The 13,449-nt window shown below is 40.2% G+C and overlaps 1 protein-coding gene across 1 annotated transcript; it reads right to left on the minus strand.

Moving 5' to 3' along the window:
• Positions 1–1,825: 1,825 nt before the first annotated feature.
• Positions 1,826–2,224, minus strand: LOC143558489 (uncharacterized). The gene has a single exon (XM_077047318.1). The coding sequence runs from the start codon at positions 2,222–2,224 to the stop codon at positions 1,826–1,828; it is 399 nt and encodes a 132-aa protein (XP_076903433.1).
• Positions 2,225–13,449: the final 11,225 nt, after the last annotated feature.

A 13,449-nucleotide genomic window follows, 5' to 3' on the forward strand; every position in this document is an offset into this window, starting at 1 on the left:
GATATCAAGATTTAATCTGATTTGAACTATTTACTTTCTTAGTTTTTTTTAATTATGGATGATGTATTTTGTTTATTTGGATGTTGTCGAATATTTAAATTAAATAAATAGATTTTTCATTTTCAAATTATTGCATGATAGTACCTTGAGAGTTGTAAGCAATCTGCTCACACCCCAGCATTTCTGCCTAAGGTTGGGTGTGACATGAATGCTGCTCTTTCTATATGCCGAGTGAAGATCAACGTGATGAAGCAAGCCCTTAATCCTGCGTTCGACTAAGCTTCCTGGGATCTTGCAGGTTTAGAAGCAAGAGAGGTGGAGCTAAATGAAGAAATGAGTCAGGCTTCTACTAAGGAACATGTCAAAGCAAAGGAAGGAGATGGAAGCGAAGGGCAGGTGGAAGCTAATAAGGATTCTGAGGTGGGGACGATGAAGGATGATAAAAGACAAGGCTTGATCCCCCTTGTTTTATGGATTTTGTTGGTCTATTAGATATGATTGTAAAACAATTTAGTTCTCTGTCATGTGGTGATGCTTGAAACAATTTACTTTTTATATCGTTTAAAACAATAGATAATCAATGTGGAGGGATCCTGAGTTCCAGGACGAAGCCTTTGATTACCACTTAGAAAAACTTTTAGATATTCCTGATGGAGGGATCCTGAGTTTCCAGGCGAAGTTAGGAATATGCTTTTGCTTAATATAATGATAATATTTTGCCTTACTTATGTCTATTTCTTTTTATGCCAAAAAGATATTGATGTTAAAGATCTCTTAGGTTTTAACAAGACCAGAACATAAGTTTGGAAATAATTTTTCACCACATACTTGGGAAAGTAAATAATCAATCAAACATGGTGGGATAAGTTTTGAATTCATAGTCATTAGGAATCTCTGAGGTCATAATATTTACCTCGAGTTAAACTTAGAAATCCTACAAGATATGTTAAGATAATAACTAAGATGATTAGGTGATCCTGAGGATCCTGGGGAAAATCCCAAAAATAGATTTGATCATAAAGATCCTGGGGAAAATCCCAAAATATGTTTCATCATAAAGATCCCGGGGGAAAATCCCAAACAAGGTTTGATCATAAAGATCCCAAAATAGGTTTGAACTTGGGTTAGCACATAAGTGTTAAATACTTGGGACAAGCCAATCGTGAGTGACATGAAAATGCCAAAACCTTGTGTAAAGACTTGGGACAAGTCATGGTTGTATAACATGTTCTTGTTATTCCATTGATAATATTCTTGAAGATCCACCATGGAACCAACAACAACGAAATTGTCTGCCACCATTAAGATGGACTGGTCCCGCCATCTTGAATTGCATGTGGATAACGTGCGCTCCTGACGAGGTGTTTAAACTTAATTCGTCGAAAGGTGAAAACCTTTATAACTTTAAAGGGATTTATACCTTAAACTTAGAGAGGTGACCAAACCCCTAGGAATGCATTCACTTTTTAGTTGGGATCCCGATTCTACAAAACACTTGATCCTTTGTGAGGGTGGGTTTTAGCCAAGCTAACACCACTCCGATGCTTAAGGTTTTAAAAATAATAATAGAATTAATTGAAATAGTAAAGTCAGAATACATACCATGCCAAGTCAGAAATAAAGTTCTAACTTACATGAAGTGGAGTTTAAGGTGAACACCATTCCAAGATCTTGACAGGATTCTACCATCCATAGCAGATAACTGATATGCTCATTTTCCTACCTCAGCCTCAATCTTGTACGGGCCTTCCCATTTGGGTGCTAATTTTCCATCCTTGGGATTCATTGTATTCTGAAATGCCTTCCTTAGTACCAGATCTCCCACCTAAAATTTCCTGACCCTAACATTGATGTTGTATGACTTGGTGATTCTTTGTTGGTTAGTCACCATACGGATCCTTGCAGAATCTATGAGTTCATCCACCACATCAAGATCATCGGCAAGATCCTGGTTGTTGGTTTCATGATTTTGGAGGCAGGATCTTGTAGTAGGGATTACCATTTCAGTCGGAATCATCGCCTCCATCCCAAAAACTAGAGAGAAAGGAGTTCGCCATGTTACATTCTTTGATGTAGTTCGATCTGGCCATAATACGAATGTTATCTCTTCAGCCCACATTCCTTTCTTTGTTCCCAGCTTCTTCTTCAAATTGTTGACGATGATCTTGTTTGAAGATTCCGCTTGTCCATTGGCTTGATGGTGTATTGGCATGGAAGTGGTCATTTTTATCCCCCATGCAGCACAAAAGTCAGTCGTTCTTTTTCAAATTAATTGAGACCAGTTGTAAAAGATGATTTCAACTGGGATTCCAAAATGCGTCGGGATATTCCTCTTGATGAAGGATATCACTTCTTGTTCAACTTAGACAAATGCTTCTGTTTCATTCCATTTAAAAAAGTAATTTGTCATTGTTAACATGAAAACCTTTCCTTCTAGAGCCTTTGGTAGTTTACCCACGATATGCATCCCCCACTTCATGAAGGCCATGGAGATACAATCGGATGGATGGGTTTAGGCGGTCGATGAGGAATGTTGTTGTGCCTTTGATAGGCATCACACTTTTGAGCGTAGATCATTGCATCCTTTCTCATGGCTGGCCAATAATAATCAGTCCTAACGATTATGGAGAACAATGATTGAGCTCCAGTGTGATTCCTGTTTTGGATAAAAATCTGCTAAGGATAATGTATCCAAATCCGTAAAAGTGAGGTATAGTGCTATGCTAATAACAACGGGTGTATGAATGAAAATAGAATGAACAACGTGATTTTTTGCGAGGAAAAACCCTTTGATCTTGTTCAGATCAAAAGAAAAAAAACCCTGGTGATGACAACTCGTCTATCACCAATTTATTAATCACAAAAAAGGTTACAAGTGTTTTGGAAATTACGATCGATGTTACAACGAATGCTAATGTGTAGAGAGACTTATGAGTTCTGCTCTAAGTGTGTGTGAGTACAAGTGTCTTCTAATCGATCATTATCTTGATGTTTATAAACGAAATTACAATTTAACTATAACTCCTAACTATCCGCCACTCTTCCATAACTCCTCTAACGTTCATTGACCACGTGCAAGGAGCTTCCAGTAGCGAACTTTAAGGTAGACTTAGTCATAGAGTCATTACTTTCTGTTGAATAATAACCTACACACATGAAACAATTCTTAATAATACCAACCTCTGAGGATCCTTGATCTTGGCATGGCTCTGAAACTCTTCAAGAGGATAACTGATCCAGACACATCTTCAAGGATATCATATCCTCAGTATTGAAAATATCAGTCTTAACAATTGCCCCCAAAATGGCGGGAGTTTATACTTTACAGCTAGCATTTTGAAATTTGAATCTTCTGCGAAAACTGGGTGATTAGACGGTTGCCAGAGATATTTACTATCCAGCCCCTGATATTAATCATAAGCGCCTATATATGACGTCCCTATATTTATTTTATAACCACATATCCAGGCGACACACCGGGTACCCTTTCTTTTCTCTTTTACTTTCTTTGCTTTGATAATAATGTCAGTCACTTCGTCTTCTTCACCTCCCTCTAAGCCATCCGACCAATCCTTCGACGACTCCAGGTTGAAGGAGATGCGACCACAAAACCTAATAGCCAATCCATCTATCGAAATCTGCAAACTCACAGATCCCGAAATCGATGAGTTCCATTCTTTATTTCCGCTAGAAACCGTGTTCCGACCGTACGACTCCGGCGTCTGTTGCGACATTTATTCACAAGCTGGGGTGTGTTTTCCGGCTTGCCCTTTCCTCATTGGCTATCGTTATCCGTTCCCTTCCTTCACACAAAGCTTCTTCGAAACCACTGGCATATCCTACATCCAGGCTATGCCGATGCTTTGGAGAGTCTTAGGCACCATCGAAAGAATTATTGAGGAAGAAAAATCGACTTCGGTCTTCCGGAGTTGTCCCATCTGTATACTCTCACTACCCATGGTCCAGCCCGATTCCTTTTGAAATCAAAACCTCGACAACCCCATCCGATTTTAAAAGTCACTTTAAATGATTCCTTCTGTAGAAATAAATTATTTTTCATGAAACGTGACTCCATACCCGGAAGGGCTGACCTTCCTTCAAAATGGGTCAGAAATGGTAGGATCCTGGATCCTTAATAACGATAGGATCCTTGATGATCAATTTAACTTTGAATCCTCTTTTTATTTGCAGTTGAGAACTTCACTTCCTTGGCTAAGTTACCTGGTACAGAATAGAAAACAAAATGGTTCCTTGCACTGGATACCGAGGTCAGAACTTTCCATGCCCGTTTCATCGAAGCTTTTTGTGAGATCTCCTCAGATTCCAATATGTCAAGTAAGTTTAGTATAATAATTTCAAAGTAAATAAAATTAGATAGAATAATTATCTGTTAACTTAATTTTTGTAGGCGCCAAGAAGTCTTAGAACTCTGCTAGCAAGTTCTCCTTGGAAGACATCGATAGTATGATCACTCCTCAAGACATCAAGAAAGAAGCTTTGAGGGCAGCAACTAGTTCCGAGCCTAAGACTGCAACTACCAGAGCCAAGTCAGTCGCTTCTAAGAGAAAGAGGTCCTCTGAGCCCGAAACCCACTTTGACGTGATCCTCACTGTAAGTATCATGTATCCTGCTATTTTGAATCTGAGGATCCAATATCCTTTTAACCCTTTCTTAACTGTTGGTTATAGGCTGTGAATGCTTTCAAAGAGCATTATGAAAAGATTGTGAACCAGATGAGTGCTAAGCTGTCCGGGTTAGGGAATGCGGTGGTCAATAAGGATAAAGCCTTAGCCCAGCTCAAGAGGCAGCTAGAGGATCAAGTATCCACAACGGATGCCCAGCGCCAAGAGGAAGTTAAGTAGGTAACAGAAGAGGCTAAGATATGGGCTACCAGGTCGGTGCTGCAAGCAAGGATTAAGATGGCGATGGAGACCGGTGTTCCTGCTTTCGATAAGGCGACCTGGAATGTGCAGAAGTGGAAACTACTCTGGCAGCTCTTGGTGGCGATGAGGATGTGGAGATGGCTGAGGAGAACGAAGCTGGGACTAGCGGACTCAAGGATGTGGCTGAAGCCAGTGAAGGAGCGGGTGCTGCGGAAGGTGGGGATGCAGCTTGAATGGGCGATGAAGGATATTGAAGACAAGGACCGAGCCCATTTTTTTTATGTTGATGTTTTGATGGATAATTCGGTTTTAATAGACAATAGTAACTAGGATTTAAGGATCACTGATCCTCAAGACAATTCTCAGTGGTACCGAAGGAGGATGGATCCTCTGTTTGTGAGGATGAAACCTTTGGTGCCTCCGAATTTTATTTTCCTGCACCTTAAGAATAATTAGTAACACCTGCTTAACCCGGGTGGATGGTCCATCTTTCGTATGGAGAAATCCCGGTTAAGGATTTTGGATAAGTCCTAATGAATTATGTTTAATAATGTAAAACTTTTGACTATTTTCTTGTGATTATGTTTGATATAGCTTTATCTTTTATTGAATATTTTAAGAAATAATCTTGAGTAAAAAGTTTTAGGATAGAACATCCTTAAAAATAATTTAAAGATTTTAAATCCTTAAGTAAAAAGGGTTCGCAAAGATTTTAGCCAAACAAACGTAAATTAACAAATAGAAATCATACCATAAGGTCTAATTTGACCTAGGTTACCATAAGTAATGATCCTTCTGTGATCCTTGTAGAAGAAAGTTAAGGATTTTGAATCCATCAATCTTGATCCTCATAATTGAACTTAGGATATCTGTTGCAACAACTTATAATGTTAACTGGGATTAAACCCATTAAGCTGGGACAAGCCCAAAAACAAACCGGGGACAAACCCGTGTACTGGGGACAAGCCCGTGAACTGGGGACAAGCCCAAACCGGGGACAAGCCCAAAACTGGTGTTAAATTGGGGCAAGCCCAAACTGGGGACAAGCCCAAATACTAGTGACAAGCCCAAACTGGGGACTGGCCCAAGAATACGGATGTCAACTGGGGACTCGCCCAAACCGGGATTTAGCCCAAACATGAGACAACATGAAAATTTTATAAATCGGTGGTATGGTACGTCTACCATAAATCGTAAAATCCTCCATATAACCGAAAACAATGAATTTGTCAGCCACTAAACGTCTACTGGTCCCGCTGCCCCAGATTATACGTTGGATAGCGTGCGTTCCAGGCGAGAGTGTAGAAACTCTAATTTATAAGAAAGGTGAAAACCTTTAAACCTTAGGGGATATGACCATCGAAGGTCATACCTAATCATGGGCTAGGCCAAGGTAAATAGTAAAGTACCTTAAAGGTGAAGGAGAGGTGGATAACCTCTTGATCATTAAAGAAACTATTAAAACCCAGCATTGTTACTTAAAACTTGGAAGAAACAAATCGTTAAGATTATATTATCCTTGAATTAATAATAAGAAATTGACAAGAATAAGTGATCAAATAGATATTACCAATTTTGGGATCCTTAATCCTCTAAGGATAATAGATCCTCACAGGATACTTGATCTTGATCAGAAAAAGTACTTCTTAAGGTGGATAGCATTCCATGCTCGGGATCCTGCTGAAATCGCCACAGGGGGACATTATACCTCAATCCATATCCTGCGGATTTCAAGCCACAAATAATGAGGCAGAATATGAAGCTTTGATAGCAGGATTACAATTAGCAATCGGCATGAAAATCAGCTTTATTCAAGTACATATTGTATCATTATTATTAACTAATCATTTTAATGGTTCATATGCTGTTAGAGGAGAAAAAACTAATGAAATATTTAGAGCTAGTTAAAAATCTAGCAAAGTGTTTCGAAATGTTTGATACTTCACAGGTACATAGAGAAGAGAATGTTGAAGCAGATGCCCTAGCATATTTAGCTTCATCCTTCAGGATACCGGAAGGTGTCAAGATTCCTATCATACATATCGTAAGCCCAGAAATAGGAGAGCAGGGTGTCAATGAAATATCAGACGATGATGAAGGTATGGGAGTCAAGAATCCTGAGGATAATGAAAATTCTTGGATTATCCTGATCAGGAAATATATTCAGGATGGAGTTATCCCCAAGGATGAAAACCCAAGAGCTTTTCGCACAAAGGTAGTCCCATATACTATAATGAATGATATATTATACAGGAAATCTCTTGCAGGACCATATCTTAGGTACTTGGAGAAGTCAAAAGCTCAAGAAGTTCTTCAGGATATCCATGAAGGAGATTGTGGGAATCACACTGGGGGTAGAGCACTATTCTCCAAAATCCTGAGGACAGGATACTTTTGGTCAACGATGAAGAGGGATGCTATGAATTATTCTCAGAAATGTGATGCATGCCAAAGACATAGCAACATTTAGCACCAGCCAGCAGAACCTTTGTATCTTGTTATATCCCCTTGGCCTTTCATGATTTGGGGAATGGATATTGTTGGAAAGCTACCCAGAGCTCCAGGAGGAAAAGTCTTTATGCTGGCTATGACTGATTGTTGGTGCATAATGTCAGTAGTTCAGTGTCTAGTGTCTGTAATTGCATTTGTAATATTTTATGTTTTGTATAAGCGAAGTTGCTAACAAGTTCGCTGATATGGGCGAACTTGTTAGACAAGCGAAGTTAGTGACAACTTCGCCTGAACATGCCAGGCGAAGTTGTCGTGATTATATAAGCCATCTGTTACGGCTTATTAATCATTAATTCAGTTTTACAGTTTTCGTGTATTCGAGTCAGAGAGAGTCTGTAATCAAGTGATCTTCGTATCACGTGTTTAAGGTTGGTATACAACGTGTTTGATTATCGTGTGTTAATCGTATTGTTTTCTATACTCGTAACGTCTTACGTAGGGATTCCGCACCTGCGTAGTACGTGATATCTCTTGTAGATCCGGCTGGGAACCTTCAATTGGTATCAGAGCTCTTGCTCGATTGTGTGGTTCGGGATTATCACGCGGGTATAGAAATCGTTCCGTTCGAATATTCGCGGGACGAGTTTTCTGAGTTTTAGTGTTATACTCTCCTCCTACAAGCTTAAACAACCCATAACACCTTCACAAACCTCGAAAAACCCAGAAATCTAATCTGCAGAAGCTTCGTGTTCATCAGGAGAAGTTGCAATCACTGTTACTAGGGTTACGGCGAATATATAAGGTTAAGCGAAGTTATCCACAACTTCGCCTACCTCTTCAACTTACCTCAAGCGAAGTTACCCACAACTTCGGCTACCTCCCAAGTTCGCTCAACTTAAGCGAAGTTATTCTCAAGTTCGCCTTTCCAGCAAATTTAAGAAAGTGAGCGACGTTACAAATTCACGCGAAGTTAAGCTTTAAGCGAAGTTATCCGCAACTTCGCCAACAGTGCTGTTTGAAAATAAAATTTTTTATTTTCGGATTTCTTTGAGTTTAGAGAAAGATGTCTTCGATAAACATTACTGAACTAGTAAAGATGGAAGTAGAAGCAGGTTCGGCTACAAAGGCACCTAAGATGCTCAAGAAAACTGATTATGTAGCGTGGAAAGATCGTTTTGAACAATATGTCAAGTATCAAGATGCCAAGATGTGGGTGTGTATACAAGATGGTTACATTCCACCTACTACTGAGTATGAAGGTCGTGATCAGATCAAGAAGTACAAAGAGATGGAAGATGAAGAGAAGAAGATGTATGAGGCAGAAAGTAAAGCTCATGCAGCAATTACAATGGCTCTTCCACAAGAAATTTTGCACACTTTCAGAAAGTACAAGACTGCTAGAGAACTTTGGGAAGCTCTTGAAAACCGTTTTGAGGGCAATGTGGGAATTCGTGCTTCGAAGATTAAACTTCTAAAAACCCAATTCTCTGTCTTCAAGTATCTGAAAAACGAATCACTTGATGATATTATCACCAGATATTATCATCTGATGACTGAACTCAACAACTATTCAATTGCATACAAAGAAGATGAGATTGTTGAGAAGCTTCTTGATGCTCTCCCACCAAAATGGGAGATGTATACAGTGTTGATGAGAGAAGATAAAGACTTTGCTGACTATGACCTGGAGACAGCAGTTAACAAGCTAAGAACATTTGAACTGAACATGGTATGAAAGGAGACACCTACCGATCAGGTTCAAGATCCGGGTATGTATGGTGCAAAGGTTAACTCGGGATCAAGTTCGAAAACGGAATCATCTGCTTATTACTGTAAGGGAGAGTCAGGCGCGAGCTCAACACATGAGGGACATGTATCTCTCAACATGAACGGTGATGTGTGCTATGTAGCTGGAGGGTCAAATGCTTCTCAACCACAAGCGACCAAGAGTAGTTATTCCCCAAGTGTTTCAAACAACAACTACTCGAAGATTCCCATGAGTGTCAAATCTGCTGAACAGCAGTTTGCTCTCTATGCATCTTTTATTGCTTCGTATGAGAACTACATTCAGGGTAAGATCATTGATCCTGCAGTTTTGGATGAAGACTATGACCAGATCGATGCTGATGATCTGGAGGAGATGGATCTGCAGTGGCAGATGGCTATGATTGTCAGAAGGGTGAAGAGGTTCATGAAGAAGACTGGCAGGAAGTTTGTCGGTGAGAGGCCAGGGTTTGATAAGTCGAAGGTTCGCTGCTACAACTGTCAGCAGAATGGCCACTTTGCAAAAGAATGCAAGAATGAACGTGTAGAACGCAGTCAGAACAGATCTACACAGCAAAGTGGTAGTGGTAATGACTATAGAGCCATGATTTCCAGACAGAATGAAGAGTATAACTAGAATCTGCATGTTGAAGAAGTATTTGAACAGGCCAACTTGGCAAACATCGAAAATGCAGATAGTGAGAAGGGAACTGGCGAAGATGAAGCGTACATGGCAGATGTAGCAGACCAGCTCTCCGAGGTAAGTACCGAACTCCCTTGTACTAAGTGTGAACTTCTGTCTGAACAACTGACAACTCTAACTGATCAGTTTGTTAGTTTGGATGCGCAATATAAAACTTTAAAAGAAGATCATCACTTCACTAAAGCTAGAGAAAATAGTTACAAAGTAAAAATTAAAGCTATTGAAACAGATATTAAAAGTCTTAAAGCAAAGCTTGCTGAAAAAATTAATATGATTGATCTTAGCTATGAGGTTCTAGAAGAAAAAACCAAATTAACAGCTGAAAGAGTAAAACAGATAGCTGATCACCAGGTAAAAGTGGTGGAACTTAACAGGAAACTGGAACAATTCAGAAATTCCTCCACTATACTTGATCACCTTGTTAGTGATCAAGGGTCTCCAAAAAGGGGAGGAATTGGTTATCATGAAATTCCACCACCTTTCAATCATAATTACACTTTTAACCCTAGTAATCAGAAATCTGTCGATGTTGACTATGGTCAGACAGTTCCAGTTCCAGTTACTACTAAAGAACCAGAAGTTAGTAAGCCTGTTGCAAGTGTTAAAATTTCTGCTCCGAGTCCTGTCTCATCTAACTCGGACAAGTATTCTGAGTCGAGTGAGACAAATCAAGAGGAAGTATTACCAAAAAGTGGAGAGAAAAAGAAAACATCTGAAAAGAAGTCTCCACTAAACCCGTATGTCCCACCATATGTGAGACAAACGGGCAGTAATACAGCCTCAACATCTAAGACAACTTTTGATAAGAAAGTTGAAAACAGGTGTAGTTTTAGATGTAATCAACAAGGACATCTTGTTGCTGGTTGCCCTCTGAAGCAAAAATTCAGAGGTGTGAGGCCTTTAAAATCTGAGAAAAGAGCTAACAGTAATCAATTTAATGATAAAACTGAAAACCCATCGAATTTCAGAAAATGGACTAATCCAGGTTTTCAAAGAAATAGATCTCAGTTTTTCACTGGTAACACCCAAACCATAACTAATAATTCATTTAATTCAAGACGGTATGGATGGCCTCATAGACAATCCACAAGAAGGTATCCTGTTAGGACTCACAGAAATGATTATGATACTAACTTTGGACAGCCAAGGTACGGGATGTATCGACCCAAGACCAATCGGTCTTGGGTCCCCAGATTTTAACTCTCTACTTTAATCGTGCAGGAACAGTTGAACAGGGCTGCCAACAATCAATGGGTTGTGGATAGCGGCTGTTCCCGGCACATGACGGGTAACAAGAAATTGTTACAAGACTGGAAACCTGTTCAAGGTGGTAGAGTGAGTTTCGCAGGAGAGAGCGGTGGAAAGATCACAGGAATTGGGACTGTGACTAACGGGAAGATGACGCTAGAGAAAGTTAACTTTGTTGAAGAACTGAAGCACAATCTGCTGAGTGTTTCGCAGATCTGTGACAAGGATTATACCGTGCATTTCACGAAGAATGAGGCGATAGTGTTGTATCCTGGTTTTAAGATACCAGAGGACTGGATTGTTATGAAGGCTCCGAGAGTAAAGAATACGTATATCATGGATATGAGGTCTACTGAAATGGCCACTGAAGAATCGTGTCTTTTGTCGAAAGCGACTGAATCAGAGTCCGAATTATGGCATAGGAGAATGGGGCACATTCATCTTCGTAAGATGAACTACCTTGTCAAAAATGGGCTTATGTTGGGGGTTCCCTTGAAGAATTTCAACTTCGAAGACAAATGCTTATCATGCAAGAAGGGAAAGCAACACAAGAAATCCCATCTCACCAAGAAGGTCAATTCAATTGTCAGTACCCTAGAATTACTTCACATGGATCTCTTCGGTCCCGTGAATGTAAAAAGTCTAGGAGGAACATCGTACTGCTTGGTGATTACTGATGATTTTTCTCGATACTCGTGGGTATATTTCCTGAAGTCGAAGGATGAAACTGTTCAGATGGTAATAAATTTGATTACCAAAGTTGAGAACATTATGGGAAATAGAGTTAAATACATCAGGAGTGACAATGGGACTGAGTTCAAGAACTATCAGATGGAGATCTTCTGCCTACAGAAGGGGATTGAACACCAATACAGCGCACCGTACACTCCGCAACAAAATGGAGTGGCTGAGAGGAAGAACAGGACTTTGATTGAAGGAGCCAGGACCATGCTGGCTGATTCGAAACTTCCCGTAGTGTTCTGGGCTGAAGCCGTTGCAACAGCCTGTTATATCCTTAATAGAGTGTTAACTGTTAAAAGATTAAATAAAACCTGTTATGAACTAATGCATGGGAGAAAGCCCAACTTGAGTGGTCTTGAACCATTCGGGTCCCCGTGTTCGATATTAAAGACCAATTCAAAATTTGGTGAAGTTGCCGATGAAGGAATCTTAGTCGGATACGTTGTTGGGACTCCCAACAGACGGGTCTTTAATACATCGACCAGCAAGGTTGAGGTGGTGTGTAACACTGATATCACAAGTTACAAATCACCAAAACCAAGCAAGCACGGGACCCGCTGGGGTTTTTGACTATGATAGACTTTTTAAATCTTTTAACATGCCTTATTTGGATTTTGCAGAAGATGAGGAACGAATTGCTACGAAGATGATATGCGATGAGGAAGACACTTTGGTGCAAAGACCACAGTATGATGAATGTCAGCCTTCCTCGTCAAATGCTGTCAATACCCCTGCTGCCTCTACTGAAGAGGAATTCATCAATCCGTTTCACTCTCAACATCAATCAACCATGGATGAGCTATCTTCGAACTTGGAAGATAATCTAAATGTCAGTTCGGTTCCGACTACGAGAATTCACAAAAATCACCCGTTGGAGAATGTGATAGGTGATCTGTCCGCCGGTGTACAAACAAGAAAAAGCGTGAATGAGCACACCTGTGTTTACACAAGCATTAAAGACACGGGCATTATCAACGAATGCTTGTACACCTGCTTCATCAGCCAGATTGAACCAAAGAACTATCAAATGGCTCTGAAGGACAGCTCGTGGGTCGAAGCCATGCAAGAAGAGTTAGCTCAGTTTAAGAAAATGGAAGTATGGAATTTGGTTGAAAAACCAAGAAATGTGCATGCGATAGGCACGAAGTGGGTCTTCAAATGTAAGAGAGATGAGAAAGGGGTTGTTATCAGGAATAAGGCGAGGCTGGTTGTTAAAGGCTTTAATCAACAAGAGGGGATTGATTACAATGAAGTATTTGCTCCTGTGGCGAGATTGGAAGCCATTCGGCTGTTTTTGGCATTTGCTGCTCATAAAGAGATGAAAGTTTTTCAGTTGGATGTGAAGAGTGCGTTCCTAAACGGTAAAGTCGATGAGGTTGTGTATGTTGAGCAACCTCCGGGTTTTCCTGACCCTGACTTTCCCGATCACGTGTACAAGCTAAGTAAAGCGTTGTATGGACTACATCAGCCACCTCGTGCCTGGTACTCAACGTTATCCGATTACTTGCTTGAGAATGAGTTTGAAAGAGGTAAGATTGATAGCACGTTGTTCTTCAAGAGAAAGGGAAGCGACTTTCTGCTGGTGCAAGTCTACGTGGATGACATTATCTTTGCTGCATCAAAGGTCACCATGTGTCAGGAGTTTGAGGCCGTCATGAA

Source organism: Bidens hawaiensis, unplaced genomic scaffold (genome assembly GCF_021521415.1).
Source record: "Bidens hawaiensis isolate Kalapana, Puna unplaced genomic scaffold, B.hawaiensis_p1.1 tig00019545_1, whole genome shotgun sequence".
Lineage (NCBI taxonomy): Eukaryota > Viridiplantae > Streptophyta > Magnoliopsida > Asterales > Asteraceae > Bidens > Bidens hawaiensis.